Source organism: Theropithecus gelada, chromosome 4 (genome assembly GCF_003255815.1).
Source record: "Theropithecus gelada isolate Dixy chromosome 4, Tgel_1.0, whole genome shotgun sequence".
In the NCBI taxonomy this organism is placed as follows: Eukaryota; Metazoa; Chordata; class Mammalia; order Primates; family Cercopithecidae; genus Theropithecus; species Theropithecus gelada.
This window is the reverse complement of record NC_037671.1, coordinates 57416630-57437426: the sequence shown is the minus strand read 5'-3', so window position 1 is coordinate 57437426 and position 20797 is coordinate 57416630. Positions and strand designations below refer to the sequence as shown.

Here is a 20797-nt window from a genome sequence, read left to right as displayed (position 1 = left end):
TTTCATTTATGTAGTCCTTCTTTAAGTTTTTTCAATGATATTTTGTAATTGTATGTGTACTCTTCGTGTACAGATTGAATCCCTTATCTGAAATTCTTGAGACCAAAAGTGTTTTGAGATTTTTTTTTGAATTTTGGATTATTTTCATATACATAATAAGATATCCTATAGATGGGACTTAAGTCTAAACCCAAAACGTACTTATGTTTTATAAACACCCAATACAATAGCCTTGAAATAAATTTTAATAATTTTGGGCATGAAACAAAGTTTTGGTTGACTTTTGATGTGACCTGTCACATGAAGTAGCGGGGGAATTTTCCACTTCTGGCATCATGTTAGCTCTCAAAGGTTTGGGATTTTAGAGTAGCTAGAATTTTAGGTTTTGGGATTAGAGATGCTTAACCTGTACTACATGTGATTCAAGGACTGTGTTGGTAACCTTTCTGAGACTGAATATGGTGATGAAGAACAAAATGTTACAGAAATGGACTATTTGATGCTTGAATGGAAATAGCTGACTCGAGAAACTTGTATAACGGTGGACTACTCATTGAAGTTGCTAATAATTATGATTGTAAATGATATTCATGTATAGGACTTGAAAATATTGAAGGAATATTATTTAATTGATTTGATCAACATACTATTTATTTTTAATAATCCAGAGCCATTTCCTTTTCACTATTTTTGTTGCCTATATAGAGAGGAGAACCACATCATTTAGCAGACGCACCTTTTTAAATACAAAAATAGGGTAATTTTCTCCCTGGATCTTTAGTGGTTATGTTAGAATCCTCAGCAATACAGTGAATTCATAATTCTCTTTTTAGGGAATTATAACTGCTGCATGGAATCCATGTTTCTATAATTTCTGAACATTCCCTAAATATACATGTTTATGCTGAAGACCTTTTTTTTTTTTTTGACAAGAGTCTAACTCTGCCACCCAGACTGAAATGCAGTGGTGCAATCTTGGCTCACTGCAGCCTCCGCCTCGAAGGCTCAAGTGATTCTTATGCCTCAACTTCCCGAGTAGCTGGGATTTATAGCTGGGATTATAGTGTTGCTCTGCACCACCATGCCTGGCTCATTTTTGTATTTTTAGTAGGAACGTGATTTCACCACGTTGAACATGCTAGTCTTGATCTCCTGGCCTCAGGTGATCCTCCTGCCTAGGTCTCCCAAAGTGTTGAGATTACAGGCATAAGCAATTGAGTCTGGACAAAGTCTCTTATTAAGCTTCTTTTATTAAATTTATTTCTAGGTATTTGATTAATTTTGTTGCTATTTAAATGATTTTTGTTAATTTCATTTTAGATTTTTCTTTGCTAATGCATAAAAATGAAATTGATTTTTGTATATTAATCTTTCATCCTGAAAACTAGCTGAACTCATTTATTTGTTCTAATGTATTTGTTTTGCAAAATAATTTGTTAGGATTTTCTATATAAAATATCACATAACCTACAAGCAGAAATAATTTACCTCTTATTTTGTGATCTTCATGCCTTTTATTTTTTATTATTGTTAATATTATATCTTGCCTGTTTGCCCTGTAAAGAATCAGTTCTATTCAATATTGAATAAAAATGGTTGTAGCAGACATACTTGTCTTGTTTCTGACTTTATTAGGGAAATATTCAGTCTTTCACCATTAAGTATGCTGTCAGCTGTGAAGTTTTCATAGATGACCTTTGTCAAATTGAGGAAGTCCCATTCATTCCCAGACGGTTGAGTATTTTTTATCATGAAAGCATATTGTATTTTTTTCAAGTGCTTTTACTGCATCTATTAAGATGATCATGTGGTTTTAGACATTTATTTCATTAATATGATGCATTACATTGATTTTTATGTGTTAAACGCACCTTGCAATGGTGGGCTAATTCAGTTGATCATTGTGTATAATTATTTTTATATATTGTTGAATTTGATTTGATAGCATTTTGTTGAATACTTTCACATCTATATTTATAACTATATTAGTGTGTAGTTTTATTTTATTGTAATGTCTGTGGTTTTAGTATCAGGGAAATTCTGACCTCATGGAAGGAAATGAGAGTGTTTCCTCTTTTTGTGTTTTTTGGAAAAAGTTGTGAAGGACTGGCATTAATACTCGTTTAAATGGTAAGTAGAATTCAATGGTGAAGCCACTTGGGCTTCTCTCTGTAGGAAGTTTCCTGATTACTGATTCAATCTCTATTCAGATTTCCTAATTCTCTTTGAGTAGGGTACAGTAGTTTCTGTCTTTCTATGAAATTGTCCATTTCATCTAGGCTATTTGTTGGCATACATTTTTTCATACTGTCCTCTTATTCTCTTCTTATCTCTGTAATGACAGTAGTGATAGATTCAGCAAAAGCAAATCAAATTGGGAAGATAACTTCTGATGATAGTGATTTTTGTTTTCTCTCTTTTTTCTTGGTTAACTTAGGAAAAGGTTTCTCCTTTTCTCTGATCTTTTCTGAGTTCCAACTTCCTGTTTTATAGATTTTTTCCTATTGTTTTTCTATGCCTCATTTATTCCCTTTCTAATCTTTATTATTTCCCTCCTACTGTTTGCTTTGGTTTTGATTTTTTTTTTTTTTTTTTAGTTTCTTTTGGTGGATAGGGTTTTCTATTTAAAATCTTTCTTCTGTTTTAATATAAATGTTTATACCTATCAGTTTCCCTCTCAGCACTTATTTTGCTGAATTTTGTATATGTATATATGTTGTGTTTTCACTTTCATTGATCTAAAAACATTTTCTAAATTCCCTTATGATTTCCTCTTTTACTTATTGATTATTTAAAAGTATGATGTTTAATTTTCATACAGTTGTGAATTTCAAAAATTTATTTCTATAATTAATTTCTAATTAATACAATTATAATTCTATCCTGGTAGGAAAATGTATTTTTTATTATTTTAATTGTTTAAAATGTATTGAGGCTTGCCTTAGAGCATATCTTATGATGTAACCTGGAAAATGTTCTATGTGCACATGGGATAAACATGCATTCTTTTGTTTTTGGTGGAGTGTTCTTTAAATATCTGTTAAGTCCAGTGGTTTCATAGTTTTGTTTAAATATTTTATTTCCTTGTTGCTATTCTGCCTGTTTTTTCTATCCATTACTGCAAGTGAGTATTAACATTTTGAACTATAATTGTCTAGCTGCCTACTTGTCTCCTTAATTCTACTAGTTTTTGCTTGGTATATTTTGGGTTTCAGTTGTTAAATGCATCTATGTTTACAACTTTTATATCTTCTTGATGGATCGACTCCATCATCATTATGAAATGTCCTTCTCTATGTATAGCAATATTTTGTTAAAATTTATTTTGTATAATTTTAGAATAAGCACATTAACTACTTTTTTGTGATTATTTTAGTACTTCTGTTATTTTACATTTAACCTATTTGTATATCTGAATACAAGGTATGTCTCTTGTAGACAGCATAAAGTTGGATCATGGGTTTTTTTTTATTATTGGTTGGTTTTTATCTATTATGTCAATCTGTGCCCTTTGAAGTATTGTATCAATTTATATTTAATTTAATTATTAAGAAAATATAATTTATATCTGCCATTTTACTATTTGTGACTTACATATATTGTATCTCTTATGTTCTTCTATTTCCTCACTACTGCTTTATTTTGTGTTAAATATTTTCTGTATACTATTTTAATTCTTTTGTTGCTTTACCTATATTTCTACATTTTTCAGAAAATTATTTTCTTACTGGTTACACTGGGGATTAAAATTAGCAACTTAATCTAAATAATCTGCTTGGATTATGCCAATGTAATTTCAATAGTATAAAACAAATTTGCTGCAAAATAGCTCCGTTTCCTCCTCCTTTTTGAATTACATCTGTATACATTATAAAGTGAATCTTCACAATTTTATAGCTATTGTTTTATGCAGTTATTCTTTAAATCAGATAACAGAAGATAAATATGTTTATTCTGTCTACTGTATTTACCTATGTAGTTACCTTTACTGGTGCTTTTTATTTTTTTGTATGGACTCCAGTTACTGCCTTCCTGATTCTGCCTCTGCAATTGTAATTTGTTTGCTATTTTCTCACACTAGACTGATTTGTCACCATCAACTATTATTTATCTTAAGTTCTCTTTGAAGAATGCTGAATAAAGAGCAGCAGAAAACTTTGTGATAAGAGCTGGGAAGGAGAAGGTCTTTCAAAGCCCTTGAAAAGCTGAACTATAGTTTCAGACCCAAGTATCTATTACAGTCCATTCTCAGTACCTCACACCATAGCTGACACAGAGTATGTGCTGAATAAATGTGAAATAAATTAACACAAGCACATGATGATTAAGATTTAGTGTTGAATTATATGAAAGGTCTGAACTAGGAAAAATGCTGACAGATAAATGAAAGGGTCAAGCAAGCTAACTTCTTTAAAAAAAATAAGTTTTAGAAAATAATCTGTAGAATTTCTTGAGTACTCTGGGTCAAATTGCCAAAAAGAGAGAAACAGAGAGAGAGAGAGAGAGAGAGAATTTAAGTAGTTCACAGCAATGTATTAGCTAATTCTTTTAATGAGGCTTAAACTCCTTGAGAAAGTCAGACAAGGACACACAATTTGCTCACTAATAATCTTACACTTACTAATTCAAAAGCACACAACAGATTTCATGCATCTCTGTAATTTTAAGCAAATAGGACAAGCTCGTCATTTGATGGCTCACTTAATGTAGCCTATGGCACACATAATACCTTACAACTTTGTTTATAGACACTGACAGTTGGAAATTGAGAGTTGCTCAAGCAGAATTCTATGTAATCACCCATTTGAGGTTAATTCACTTTATTGTGGCTGCTAAAGTGAGTTCAGCTGAACTTGGCATTTTCCATTCCAATCTGTTTTGTAAATGATTTTAGTTTCACAGCCCAAACATTTTACTGCAAATCTTCTGAATTGTGTGGCTTGCACTAATCAGCATAGTTCATGAAAAGAATGTGGATTATTTCTGAGTCTGTGATGCAATTTATTTTAAACTTTACTTCAGAGTTTGGGAAATTTCAAACTATACGCTTAAATGGTGGAAAATTAAATTGTTTGGATTTTGGTGTCACTCATTTATTTAACAAACTTTTTAAAACATTTTCTGTGGCTGGGCGTGGTGGCTCACACCTGTAATCCCAGCACTTTGGGAGGCCAAAGTGGGCGGATCACGAGGTCAGGAGAGCGAGACCATCCTGGCTAGCATGGTGAAACCCTGTCTCTACTAAAAAATACAAAAAATTAGCCGGGCATGGTGGTGGACACCTGTAGTCCCAGCTGCTCAGGTGGCTGAGGTGAGAGAATGGCGTGAACCCAGGAGGTGGAGCTTGCAGTGAGCCAAGGTCGCGCCAGTGCACTCCAGCCTGGGTGACAGAGTGAGACACTGTCTCAAAGAAAAAAAAAATTTCTCTGATGGTACCATGTAAACTTTAGGGTAACCATGGTATCATGGTAAAGTTTTACCATGTTAAAGTAACAAGACAGATACATTACAACCTTTAAAGAGTTTTAAATGTGTGCCAATTTGTAAATAAATGAATAAGAAATTATAATATATTTTATACAATGCACACTAACTAGTAAAAATAAGGAAATAGGGCATAATCTTAACACCGAACATTCCCCAACAAAATCTCAATCCAAATCTAAAACATCTTTATTTCCACATGCTCATTAATTGCTTTTTCCCCTTCAAGAAATTCTAATCCATTTCTACAAACGTTTATCAGAGTAACTGGGCAATAGATTCTCTATGTCCTCTTTTATCTAAATTTCCCCAGCACTTTCTCCTATTCTACTTGCTTTTTCCTTATGAAAAATGTGTGCTGAGCACATGCTATTTCTAGGGGTACAAAGATGACAGCGAGACAATCTTTATCTTAGTAGAGCTGACAGACAAAGAAGCAGCACTATATTGGTATTTCCATGTGCATTTAAAAAAACAGAAACAGTCACATACACCAATTCAACACATGCTCGTTATTTTAGAAATATAAGTACAATTAGTTGAGAGGCCATTATTAAACAACATCTATTAAGATATTTTGTTTAATGAGCACTTTCTATATTTAGGCACTGGAGTTAATTCATCTAAGCAAGCTTACCCAACCCACCTAATATTTTGTTGTTGCAGTTCTGTTTTGGTTTTTTTTTTTTTTTTTTTTTTTAGGCTTTTAGCAGCCTGAAGCCATGGTTTTTTGTTTCTGTCTCTAGTAATAAGCAGAAAATAGGGATGAGGAATGGGTTTTACTGGCCCAACCAGAAATAGAAACTAAGAACCCACAACTGTGTTCTCTCCCTTGGACACCCCTGAATACATGTAACAAACCTATGAGGAAGATGGTATGTGACCCCATTTTAAAGTTAATAAAGGGAGTCACAGAAATTTAAGTCATTTACAAAATTCATGTAACTACTAAGTGGTGGAGTGAGGATTTAAATTCATACAGTCTGGCCCTTGTGTTTTTTACTTCTCTGTAGTGTATCATTCCAGATCATTCATCCCCACCTTGTAGGAAGCGCCCCATTGCCCTGTGATGTGTGGTGTCTTTCTGTCAGAGAAGAATGCTTCCCCTCTTCATGGTCAAGTTTAACCACATGACTTGTTTTAGCCAATGAAAAGTGAGATGTAACACATGTCGGTTCATAAAAGACATTAAGAGAAAATATACTTTTCTTCCAGTTTTCTTTTTCTCTCAGTCTCAGAATGGCATGTGCCAGAAAGTACCATTTCTTCAGACTAGGTTCTGGAATAAGAAAACATACGGAGCACAGTGCCCCAGCCAATCCTCACCACTGACCTGTAATATGAGTGAAACAGAACTGTTGTTGCAAACCTCATTTTGTAATAGAAGAATAACCTAGCAAAACATGACAGATACAATAATAGGTACTAGGAAACAGGATGCTGTAGTAACAAACACCCTAAAATATAAGCATTGGCTTCATAGGGAGGTGGAGAGTGCTGAGAAAACTATCACCAACATCTAGAAAATCACCACTCATGTGTCATAATGGTCCACATTTGTTTTTATAGTAACAAATGATGGGAAACAAAATTTTAATAAATGTTGCTACTGGTTGCACTTGTAAGGTCATAAAAGAAATGACTTCTTTGTAAAAGTAGAGGAAAGGAGAACATTTGAAATTATGAGCCATGTAGTGTTGAAAAATATGAGTGTTGCTCATCCAGTCAGTGACAGATGATCTTGAAAAATGCTTTGAATAACAAGGGTTGATTTAAAAAACAAAGACACATCCTCAAAGACCAAATAAAGTGTTTGTGAAATATTTTTAATGAATTAAGGTGACTCCAGTAAATCTTTTCAGTTGGATAAAATGTGTCAGAGAAAACTGACTAATGGCATGGCTTTCCACAAGCCTGATAAACTAAATATTGACGATAAGTGTAAAGAAGGAGGGAAATAGATCTCTGAGAATTATGGCATTTTAAGATACATTTTACAAAATGTGACAGACGGAGCCACATCGTTTTTGTCTCTATCTTACAAACCACTAAATGTGTTTGTTGGTGATTTGCTTTGCATCATCAAGGTTTAACTTAAATGTTACCTTCCCTGGATTAGATACCCTTTTAGTACATTTTGCTCTGATTCTCTGTGCTTATATTTAAAGAAATTTTCACCCTGCATCTGACCATGTCCCTTCTCTAGACTATGAATTCCTCGATGGCAAAAAGTAGAATTTTTAGCTTTTTTTGTGAGACGTGTATGTGAATGGTTCATGATATATATTTGAGGAATTAATAACTGAGTGAGTGAATACAAACATTCACTGATACAGCAGAATTATCTAACAAAGTGTAGTAACCCCAAATCAGCATTATATAGTTTTTAAAATTATACATTCTGCCTGAGTCATAATCTTCTAAAGAATGAGATATTTGAAGTTGGAGATTTAACCTATATGTTCAAATGTATTAAATAAATCTGATTTAAAATATGACCTTTTAGACTTACAGTCTCAAAAACTCTAAAGGAATTTTTATCTGCTATTTCTCAGAGAAAGCGAAATTAATGTTATGCCTAGACAAAAGTTAATCAATCACAGATGTTAAATTTTGTTTAAAATGTAAAGCACTTTATCAGGTTATAAAATACATTTGCTAAATATTACTCTAAAAATACCTAGACATATTTCTATGTCTAGGTTCTCATTATTTTAGAAGAACACACAATATGATATTTTTCTGAACATGTTATGTTGGTTCAATGTATTCTTCAATTTTGTTTATACATGCATCCTAAAAAAAAAACACAGGCAAATTATTTGGAAGGAATAGCAAATAACAAATTATATGTGGAGGAATAACACACACAAATTATTTGAAACTACATACCTGTCGACACCAGAGTTTACGAAATATTTGCAGATAAGCCAACACCATAAGACACAGTGGTGCCATATATGTCACCAGAAAGAAACAGATGTGGTACATCTTGGGATAAATTTCACCTGGGATGAAAATCAAAACAACAAAAGCTTACATTATAATTGATGGACTTTTTAAAAAGATACATGTCAATGCTTTTCTTCAAAGTACATATTTACCTTTTATTTGATGTCATTGTCATATTATATATGCAAAGGGGAAAATAATTCATAATATTTAACAACTTACCTTTACTCAGTATATGTGTATACACATACCAAATGTAAAGTCTTAATTTCACTTAGTGTACTCAGATAAATAACAATTAGTTATTTCTTAATTTGTGCTACCCAAAGTCAAGTGTTCACTTATTTAAAGGCCCTTTATTTGACTTGATTACATCTGGCTAATTAACAAAATTAATTTGGGTTATTCTAAACTTTCATTTACAAAAAGGGACATGACTCAATGAAAACCTAATAACTAATGCTTTGGTTAAAATCGGAAGAAAATATAAACTCAATTGATTCTTCCTTATTAGAATGTAAGTTCCCTGAGAAATGGGAGGCTATTCCCAGTTGTATCTCCAAATACAAATGTGAAAAAAATTTTGAAAACTAAATACGATAAAAATTTGACAATGATTCTTTTTGTTGACTTATTGGAACCTATACAAAATTCCTTCTTAAGCATAGTATGTCTGTGGTGTGTGTATGCTTTTATTAAAAATACATGTATGCACTTTTAATAACAATAATTTTAAGGCTTTATAACATTAATTTTCTCCAATCCAATATGAATATTTTCTCACTTGTTAAGCATAAGCACCTCTAGGACTGCAGTAATTTTTTTATTTATCATTAATCCTATGTACACAGATGATACACATCACAGATTAGCCACTTATGAACAAGTTGATTAATGACTTCATGGCATTATGGTTTAATATTTTAGCTTTTGTAAATTATATTGATTACTAACCTTGTAAATACTTTAGTATATATATATATATATATACACACACACACACACACCCCCTATTACATATTATATGTTCCCTACCTATTTTATATATAATATATATAATTATATATTATATATAGGGAATCTGAATTTATTTCTGTATTTATTTTTTAAAATTTTTTATTCCAATAGGTTTTGGAGGAACAGGTGGTGTTTGTTTTTATTTTGATAGGTTTTAAGGGAACAGGTGGTGTTTGGTTTTACTTCAATAGGTTTTGAGGAAACAGGTGATATTTGGTTATATGAATCTTCACTGGTGATTTCTGAGATTTTCGTGCATCCATCACCCATGCAGTGTACACTTTACCCAGTCTGTAGTCTTTTATCCTTCACCCCCTCTCCTACACTTTCCCCTGAGTCCCTGAAGTCCATTTTATCATTCTTATGCCTTTGCATCCTCCCACTTATGAGTGAGAACACATGTTGTTTGGTTTTCCATTCCTGAATTACTTCAATTAGAACAATGGTCTCCAAATCCATCCAGGTTGCTGGGAATGCCATTATTTCATTCCTTTTTATGGCTGAGTAGTATTCCATGGTATATACATACCACATTTTCTTTATTCACTCATTGATTGATGGGCATTTGGGCTGGTTCTATATTTTTCCATTTGCGAATTGTGCTACTGTAAACATGTGTGTGCAAGTATCTTTTTAGTATAATGACTTATTTTCCTCTGGGTAGCTACCCAATAGGGAGATTGCTGGATCAAATGGTAGATCTACTTTTAGTTCTTCAAAGAATCGCCACACTGTTTTCCATAGTTGTTATACTAGCTTACATTCCCACCAGCAGTGTAAAAGTGTTCCCTCTCCACCACATTCATACCAATGTCTTATTTTTTGGCTTTTTGATTATTTGATTATGGCCATTCTTGTAAGAGTGAGGTGGTATTGGCCAGGCGCAGTAATTACAGGCATGAGCCAATACCACCTTTCTCTTACAAGTGTTATTCCAATACCACTAACTCCAATAATAAGTGTATTATTACTAATAACACTTGTACGAGTAAGGTGGTATTGGCTCATGCCTGCAATCCCAGCACTTTGGGAGACCAAGGCAGGAGAACCTCCTGCAGGAGGTTGCAGACAGCTGAGATAGCACCACTGCACTCCAGCCTGGGTGACAGTGAGAGGCTCCGTCAAAAAAAAAAAAAAAGTAAAGTGGTATTGCATTGTGGTTTTGATTTGCATTTCCCTAATTATTAGTGATATTGAACATTTTTTTCATATGTTTGTTGGTCATTTGTGTATCTTCTTTTGAGAATTGTCTATTCATGTTCTTAGCCAACTTTTGATATGACTGTTTGCTTCTTTTCTTCCTGATTTGTTTGAGTTCCCTGTAGATTTTAGAAGATATTTTTATACTAGCTAGTATTTGAATGTATCACAATGGTCTATCTAGTTTTACTGCAGTGTAAAAGAGGAAACAATATATCCTGCATAGATTCCATAGATAGACATTAAATGTAATAACTCATAATTCTAACTGAATGCTAACACAACAGAGGTGTTTTGTTTTTCTTCTAAAAATTACATACTTTATTTTGACTTTTCTATTGGCAAGGAGATTTATCCCATATTATTATGGAGGAATAATGCTATTGCCTCTATGCATTTTATTCTTTTCATTACTTCTTAAAAGGGATGTAGAAACATGAAAGCTTGGTTACATGATTAAATTTGTGATAAGGGCAGTTTATAGTCAGGATTAATCAATAATAATAAGCATGATGATTGTGATAATAATAGATAATATTTATTGAGCAATCATGATTTGATTCTTGCTGAATATATTTTAACATATTTATGAGTTTAATATCCTCCACAATCTTATTTCTATAGCCTGTCTTTCAGATGCCGTTGAGTTTGAGTCTAATGTTCTCCACATTCATCCTAAACCCATCTTATCTTTCGGTTTAGATGTCTTTATCTGCTGCAGTCTTCAGGGGGGTCAGCAGGATGCATGTGTTGGCAGGTCTAAGAGACCAATTTGAGGTGTCATTTGTAGTTTCTCTCTGGCCCAGGTAGCACTCACCTACCTCATCAGTTTCTAACTTCCTTTAAAGTTGATCCTGTAAAACAGGCCAGTTACATAAAAAGTGATAACATTCAAGCATTTCTGACTGGAGGAATAACAAACAGTCTTTCACTTTGAAGTGCCACAGCCTACACAGCATTTGTTGGGCCAATTTCAAAGGAATCTGAAAGTGACCTCGGCACTTCCCAGGCACCTAAGAGGCTCTGAACTTTTATTTGTTTTGAAGAAGTGTCACATGAGCTTTCCACATTAAAAAATCTATATAACTTTGAAGCTTACGTACCTGTGAAGCCCTGATGTCTGCGTAAGACAAATTGAGTGGATAGAGGAAAGCAGATTTGACAGGTAACTTTTTTCCACTGCAGCTATGGATAGCATCACGGTGATAACAGTTTGGCGTTTTGAATAGATGGTAGCAAAATCTCCTTATGTGGTTGGTATATTTATGAATAATTAGAAAAAAACATGTAATTGACTGCTAAATGCACATTATGATAATGAACACTGATATGGAAAAAAGATCAAGCAAAATTATACTTCCAGGGTAGGATAGATTGTTTTAATAAGGAGATTATAATAGATAATTGGGGAAACATGATAGTCTTAAATTCCTCATTTTACACTCAGAGTCTAAGCTGATTAAAAAATCAGATATGCCATTGAAATTTTAAATTATGTGTGACGAAAATAAAGTATTTCTGCACTTCATAAGCAATGTCTTCAATGTATTTAAGACATTTGTATATAACCTAGAATATAGCTACACAAACTTCGTTCCATATATGCATTACTTTAATTTTTAAAAAGTATTTTAAATATTGATAATCATTAAAAATTACTGTTTTTACTCAATTGCTGAATAAGCACAAACTAAATAAATGTTATATATATATGTGAAACTAACTAATAAGGAACAAATGTGGATCTTTAGTCTTTGAAATCAGAGATTAAAGAGTCATATCATATATTTGACAGGCAAAACTTCATTTCTGTCAGATGAGTTAAGGTTCATTATTCAGCCAGCATGTTATCTTAATTATCTAGAAACTACAAACATTCCTCTTTCATGGTACATGTATCAGGAATTCAGTGAACAAGTAAATTAAATATAATTGCTCAATATTCAACTTGACTGTCTTTTCAAAGTTTAGGGGTGCATTAAATTTACCTAATGTTTAACATGTTTTAATATCTTCTCCCTAACAAATAGGTTTAATAAAACTTCCCATTAATAGACATATACACATATTTATATGCTTTCAAACCTCATAACAGGCCAGATGCCATAATTACTTTGACTGTAAAAAGGGTTCCAATTTTTTAGCCCACCAAAGAACAATTTCTCAGTAATATTCAAAAAGAGAGATATTACTAATCTCCAGTGTTCAGAACAGTTGACCAACAGTACATGATAATTAAACTCTGAACGAATGGTGAAGAAATTATAACTTTGATTGAGTGTATAAAAAGAGTTATTTTCTTTCTTTTTGGAGACAGGGTCTTGCTCTGTCACCCAGGCTGGAGTGCAGTGTCATGATCTCGGCTCACTGCAACCTCCTCCTTTCGGTTTCAAGCTATTCTGCCTCAGCCTCCTGAGTAGCTGGAATTACAGGCACCTGCCACCACACCGGGCTAATTTTTGTATTTTCAGTACAGACAAGGTTTCACCATGTTGGCCAGACTGGTTTCGAACTCCTGACCTCATGATCCACCCATCTTGGCCTCCCAAAGTGCTGGGATTACAGGTGTGAGCCACCACACCCGGCAAAGAGTTTCCTTCTATAGGATCTTTCCTGTAGAACTATGCATTTACAAACCAAGCAATCAAGAATTGTGGGTTAATTTAAAAATTTTAAAAGTATGAAATGATGAGACTGAAGCAAAGAGTGAACACATACAAATGTATATTTTAAAGATTATTAAAATAAGTATTAACATTCTTTATATGTTCTTGAGTGTTGTGTGTGTCTGCCAGAAATCATGGCTTATGGTTCTTTTCAGGAAGAAGTAATGGGTAATAATGAATAGAATTAGTTTTAGAAATCATTTATCCATACATAATTACATATTTCTGGTAAATATTTTAGTTAGACAGAGTTCTCAGTTATTTTGCACCATGAGTAAAACAGCATTTACAGAACTTTTCCAAAAGTTATTTGATAGATATGTATCAACTGGCCAAATTGCTTTTCTGAATTTTTTTCCACTGCAATATTGGTTGTAGGATAATTGTGATATCACTCTCTATTTTTATAACTACATTGTTGATTTAACTTAGAATAAAGATAAGAAACACAGATTATGAATTAATCTCAAATGGAAGGTATTTTACAATAGTCTTTAAAAGCAGGCTAAATGACAGTTGGCTTTTTAAAATGTTTGAATTTAGAGAGCCGACACTGTAAAATATACTTTCCTATAGTTTTTTAAGTTTTGACAATCACACATATGCAAAGGTTTAACATTATAAGTTGAACATGGACTTATAAATAGTTTACGTGAACAATGATTTTACATGCTATGTAAAAATCATCATAATAAATGTCTAAGAAAAAAGACAAAAATCTGCTTTGAATTATTTTGTGTTTCTTAAAAACGTGAAGTTATTAGCAATTTCATTTAATATTTAAATGACTGTAGAGCTTTTATTAAGTTGGATTTTGTAGATAATCACTTCAATCCAATAATACTTAACTCTCATGTTTATAAGCATTTAATTATAGGCTATTATAAAATCGCCTTCAAATAGTGTTCTTAAATGACTTCTGTAGGCTAAGTTTAGATTTTTAAGTATTCACCAATCATTTTCTTTTTTTTTTATGAAAATGTCCATACTAGAGTTATGTAATAAAATATCAGAGTAGAAATGAGTTTTATGTATTTATATTGACCACTCAGAGGTAATTTAAACATCATACATCTGTTTACTTAGTCATAATAGCTGAACAGGATTCCATGGCATTGCAATCTTTTTGTTAATGGAGGTTACCGTTACTTGATTATTCAGGGAAACATTAAAAAAAAAGAAAAGCTTATAAAAGCAACCCATAAACATATAAGTGAAACTAACTGCCAGAATATTAGAGAAAATACTGCTGACACATACTGAAAAATATTTTTATATTTTATCTAATTGCAATATCTATAAAACTTAAGGAATCCCAACTTACAACTTGGAAACTTTAGGTTTAAATGTACCTATTTGCTTCATAATCTTGAAAAAATAATATAATCTTTCTAGGGCTAAATTTAGTCTTGAATTTAGTACAGGATTCTGAGAAAGACCTTTTTAAGCTTTCTAAATATAAATCAGTGTAAAAGAATTATATAAGAGACACGTCACAGTCAGTCCCCAACCCATCTTCTTTCAAAGCTCAATTATTTAGACTACCTGCCCCGATGTTCCAGAAACTACAAGTTCTGACTCACTTTCTCTCTTCTTTGTAATGTAGTATCCATGATGTGGATTTTCTTGCTTTCTGGACATCATTTTCCCTCTTCTCAGTCTTGATAATTTTTGCTTATCTTTAATGTTTTGCTGGAATGCTGGCAGCTCCTCCGTAAACTTTTGTTCAAATGGCCAGAACTGAGTGTGTTCTCTCATTTGTGTTCCCAGCACTTTGTGTATAAATATATTAAAATACTGATTATCCTATGAAAATTTGTTTATTGGTCTTTGAGCCTTATTATATAGAGTGTGCTCCCTTAAGCAGAGTCTGTTTCTCTCCAGGTGGACACAATGCCTGACATGTACTAAGTTCTCAAGGTGTTGTTTGAGTGTTAAATAAATGGAACATAAGACAATGAATATTGCTACCATTTTGAAAATTTCCATTTATTTTGTTTTTATCTGCACTATTAATTGGGAAAATTGGAAAAAACGAAAAATGATCCAGACAAAAATACAGCAAAAAAAAAGTTGCAATGTTAAAAAGGAAAAGTAAATCCCAATAAAAGAGAGAGATTTGATGTTTGGTGTAATAGATAAAGCAAATTGTAAAATTTTAGTTATTATAGGTCTTACAACAATATATGAAATAATCTCAACCTCTCTTAAATATTATCTTGCTGTAGATGTATCCTGTAGTATATGCCTAATATATCAGTGATTCACTTTTTTATTCCTTGCGGTGTTCTAATACAAACACCAAGGTAGGAAACAACAGAACTTCAAAGATTACAGTATTTAAGAATATTATCCATAATCAATTCCTGGTGTGCACTGCTTGTTTTGATAAATCTTTCTAATAAAAAACAATTTTAATGTATGAATTCCCTAAATATGAGCTATTTTGGTATACATATCTAAAAGAGGTCAGATTGTATTTTTTTTTTCAGATTACATGTGATATATTGGAATCAGTGCATGCTATACTGAAATGCAGTTATTTTATTTTGTCATTCTTTCCTGTGCCCGGATTTGTGCTAGCACCAGGTGTTGATTGCAGTGTTCTCACTATTACACAAAAACCTCATACTGACTCTAAGAATTTCGAACCAAAGAAACATAAAGCCTTCAAACCTGATTGTTTAAATTTCACATCATACATGTCAGATGGGAAACCAGATTGATTCATAATTAATATAATTCTTAAACTGGATAATAATTATGCTAGTAACAAAACTCATCAATTGAATGTATTATGAATAGAGAAAACAAATTTGTATTATTTGACTTAGAGAACCACATGCTGACTCTGGTCATGTTCCCAGGACCATGTGACCCAGGACATGGTCTTAAAATGAAAAAATTCAGTTGTATTTGAAGCCCATTAGGGACATTGACACTAGACAACACAGTGTTGAACCATCTTTTAAATCATGGATCATTCCGGAATACATAATTGGATTTGTATTCCATATTGCTTTTTGTTTAAAGAGTTTAACAAAAACTAAAATAACCAAATCTTAATTGCAGAACAGTCTCCTTTCATTTCCTATCTGAAAGATATGAAAATGAGAAAATAGTAGATAACATTTCCAAAGGATTCAGATAGGTAGAATTATTCTGTAAAATTGTTTTGAAATTCAAGTTGGTTTTCATGCTCTTGCAAAACTGTATTCACAAATGTCAATAAAATATATAAGCCCAGCTTTACAATGGCTATGCTAATCCAATTTTCAATTTGCTGCTGTAATATAAATGTCAGTTCATGGGCCATCAGGTACTTACCACCCCAGCGCTCATCACACACTGTAAAGAGGGTGGTTTTATTGGCTAAGCCCGGGAACATGGAGCTGCACTCCATAACGATGGCCTGAGGAATCATTATAATGCAGGAGACAATCCAGATGATGACAATGCTGTTACGGGCCCGCTTTGCTGTGCTCTTAAACATCAAAGGGTGACAGATTGCATACCACCGATCCAAGGCGATACAGCTCAGTGTGAGGACAGACACAGACACTGACACGGTCTAGAGAAAAGAAAAATCATAGTAATAGAGAAGCACCAGCTGTTAAAAGAGTTACTCTTAATATATTTACTATATGAGAAAGGTAGTCACGACATATAAGCAAATTCAAAGTTGCCAAAAAAAAAAATGCATGCAAGTGCTTTCTATTTAAAAAGAAATTATATCGAAAAGAAAAATGAAATATTAGAAATATATTTTTAAATGCATGTTTATTGTTAAACATGAAAATGTATGATGAAAACTTGGCAATCTTTTTTTATTCCAAATGTCTTAATTTAGAATATGGCATTCTTTAAATAATTACTGTAATTATTTTGTCCTATAACTTTTCCATTGATTGGAAGAAATCATACCCTCATATAGAAAAAATAAAATAAAACACATATGTTTAGTCCAAACTGGAAAAGCCTCACTTATAAAGAAAAATATGTCTTTCTTTTAAATTATCATATAGACATTTGATTGAAATTATATTTAACTAACATTTTTTAATTATAGGTAGCTTATTTCATATTTTCAAATAATAAGGGCTATTTGTACATCAGTGCATTTTCAACATGTAGCACCCAAGGAAAGTTACGAGTCATGTTAAAAGAGAATTCTGTATGCGAATCTCCTTACGACAGTTTGCTTACTGCTAGCCTAGGCAATGTGACTCCAAAAACTAGATAAGCTCACCCAGTCAAAATTTTTATACGATTAACAACACCACAAATCATTCTTTAACTTGGCACTTTAAGGAAATAACAACAGCAGCAAAAAAAAAAAAAAAAAAAAAAAAAAAAAATGTTAAAAATGTCTAGATCCACATGATTAGTTGATGTAATTATGTTCAATGTGCTTTCTTATACTGGATGAAATATTGATTCTGATATCAGTCTCAGAATCCCCTCTCCCTTTAAAAAGACTTTTGATTTCTTTTACATTTTTTTTTTTACAGATTGTTATTTATTTTCTTTTCAGCAGTATAAGGTAGTAAATTATTCCCTTAATTTGCTTATTTATCGTCTGTTTTCTCTATTGGAACAAAGCTCTATGCTAGGAGGGACTGCTTCTGTTTTTTTCACAACTGTGTCACCAATATCTGATACAACATTTGATGTCCATTATGCATTTAATAAATATTTTCTTTTTAACTTCTATTTTAATTTCAGGGGTATGTGTGCAGGTTTGTTACATAGGTAAATGTCTGTCATGGGGTTTTGTTGTACAGATTATTTCATCACCCAGGTATTAAGCCAAGTATCCATTGCTTATTTTTCCTGATCCTCTCTCTTCCACCCTCTACCCTCTGAAAGGCCCCAGTTCTCACTTATAAATGAGAACATGTGGTATTTGATTTTCTGTTCCTGCATTTGTTTGCTAAGGATAACGGCCTCCAGCATCATTCATGTTGCTGCAAAGGACATGATCTCATTCTTTTTTATGGCTACATAGTATTCCATGGTGTATATGCACCGCATTATCTTTATCCAGTCTATCATTGATGGATATTTAGGTTGATTCCACATTTTTGTTATTGTGAATAGTATTGCAACGAATGTATACTTGCATGTCTTTAAAATAAATATTTGTTAATCCATTAATTGTGGTGAGCCTTAATTGAAGACAGTAGACGTAGTCCAGTCATCTTCCTCTATTTTTCTGTCCTGGTTATATTGATCTCATAATATGTGGAAAGGGTAGACATCTCAGTCTTTTACATGAGTACCTTTCTTGTTGATATGTTGATTATAGGTACAAACGAGTGAAACAGATCTAAGAGCCAGTGCAACAGTGCAGGAAGTCTCTGGGCTGTCAGGATGATCTATCTGTTCTGTCTCTCTGATCAGCTAGCTGCACACTATTGACTCACTCACTTTACAGCTTTGGGCCTAATGTGTGTGTTATGTGTTGTGTGTTGTGTATTGTGTGTGTGTGTATGCTAAATGAAGGAAATCAACAGGATAAGATTCTTACCAACTATTATTCTTTTGTTTCTCTATGGGAGAAGCAGAAGGGTATAGCTGGAATCAAGTTGCAACCAGGTTTTCTGGGCATGAATCCCATCTGACTTACGGAGTGATCTTAGGGAGGTTATTTAACCTCTCCATTCCTCAGTTTTCTCATCTGTAAAATGTGGATGATTAATAGTACTTAACCATGGAATTGTATGGACAGTTAGTTGAGATGAAAATGTCTATTCCAGGGCTGGCATATAAGTGCTGTGTGTTTGCTATTACTTATGATTATAATAATAATTACAATAATGATTATACTATTAGTTTTATCTTTCATTCTTGAGCTTGAAGTTCTATGTTTTAATTGGAACAGATAGCTTTTCAAAGAATATTCATAAAATTACAAGTGAAAGCCTAACCTTTGCTAAATTATTGGAGACTAATATCATTTTGAGTGTAATTTTAAAGGGCTGGACTCTGTGAGAATGGGCTTAAGTTGATTAGTGACTCCTGGAAATTTCTTAGTGCTACCTTAGAGTACCTTCAATTTCCTTTCTCAAACCAATCTCACCTTATTCTCTACAATCTCCATTCCTTCTCTGCAAATAAGGTAAGCACCTCAGGCCCCTCAATACCATTGCTAACCTGGGAATAGAACTATGGTTGTATAGATTTGCACAGTAGCCTTTTCATAGCTTCTGGGCTAGAGATATATTAATCCTGTCTAGCAACTAGAAGTACAAAGTGTTCATCAAGGCTTAGCAATTTATAATCCATTAATCTAATCAACATGGATAAATGGGATAGATGTAGCATGGTTCAAATATGAATGTCATTTCTAGTGTTTCCTAATGCCATTAGGTCATAATGATCAATTCATATCAGTTCACTTGAAAGACTGACATCCAGCACCAACAGTGACCCAGGGAGCACTGCCCTTCACCACACAGAAAAGTGGGGAATATGCTAGTGTGATTTATCTAACAGTAGAATGAACCAATCCATTGAATGAACCCTTGACAATCAGTGAGTTAATATTCATTGTTTGAACTACTATATTTGCTTCTGCATTTGACACATTAATATACAATTATGTGCAGTGTATACAATTTTCTTGGAGGTGATATAAAATTGCATTTTATCATGAGTAATTATAAGTGAAAGTTTTGTTATTGCTTTTAACTTCTAAGCGTGTACTTCTGGGTGTCTTTTTCATTTGGATTCTGATATTAGCTCAAGTCAGTCTAATAGTAAGTCATTTGAGAAGTGAATCTAGTGTGGATTATGAATGTTGAGAATGAAGTGGAGAGATAATGGGAATTTTCTTCTGCCTTCAGGTACTTGGCCTTTGACCTATACTATGGGCACACTTCACACTGGGTAGTATTTGGAGATTTCCTTTAGTAGAGAAGTCCACTGTTTTATACTAGCAAATAGATATGTCAAGGTGATCTTAAATATTCACTATAAGGAGAAAGGAAAATTTTGCCAAATCACAGATTTGGATGATAAACACTAATAGGTAGAAAGGTTGCCAAGTATGACTGAAAGAGAGGGAGCTTGTTTGACCACCCATTCACCACCTCCCACATCTCACCTGGCTTTTTTTTTTTTTTTTTTTTAACATTTTCTGTGTAGGACTTCTTCTGCAGTTAAAAAAGAAAAATCACTCTGAAAAAGTAACCAATGCTATTGTCATTGTTGGAAGAGAAGTGAAATACATGATAATTATTCAGCAAATAACCAAATACATATTAATTGTCTTGGAGTTATACAATTATTAAAGATACAAAAGAGTCATTTTAATTATTTGGCCAAGCTTTATAACATTTGTGAGACTTTTAAGATTTTTGTGCATTTGCCAATGTGTTACAGCATATCACTCATAAATCTAAAGGCTGTATTGTATTTAGAAGAAAAGAACATATAAATTATAGCAAATTAGTAAATGCCCAAATAATCTAAAA

The 20797-nt window shown here is 32.7% G+C and overlaps 1 protein-coding gene across 3 annotated transcripts in view; it reads right to left on the bottom strand.

The window, feature by feature from the left end:
- Positions 1–20797, bottom strand: part of HCRTR2 (hypocretin receptor 2) — a 117761-nt gene that overhangs the window by 13269 nt on the left and 83695 nt on the right. For all 3 annotated transcript variants that reach the window (XR_003119116.1, XM_025383624.1, XM_025383623.1), the window contains exons 3-4: positions 16647–16890; positions 8377–8492 (exon numbers count right to left, since the gene is read on the bottom strand). Coding sequence is in view for 2 of the 3 variants with exons in the window: in XM_025383624.1 (XP_025239409.1) it covers positions 8377–8492; positions 16647–16890 (360 nt within the window). In the remaining variant the exon portion in view is untranslated. The remainder of the gene's footprint in view (positions 1–8376; positions 8493–16646; positions 16891–20797) is intronic.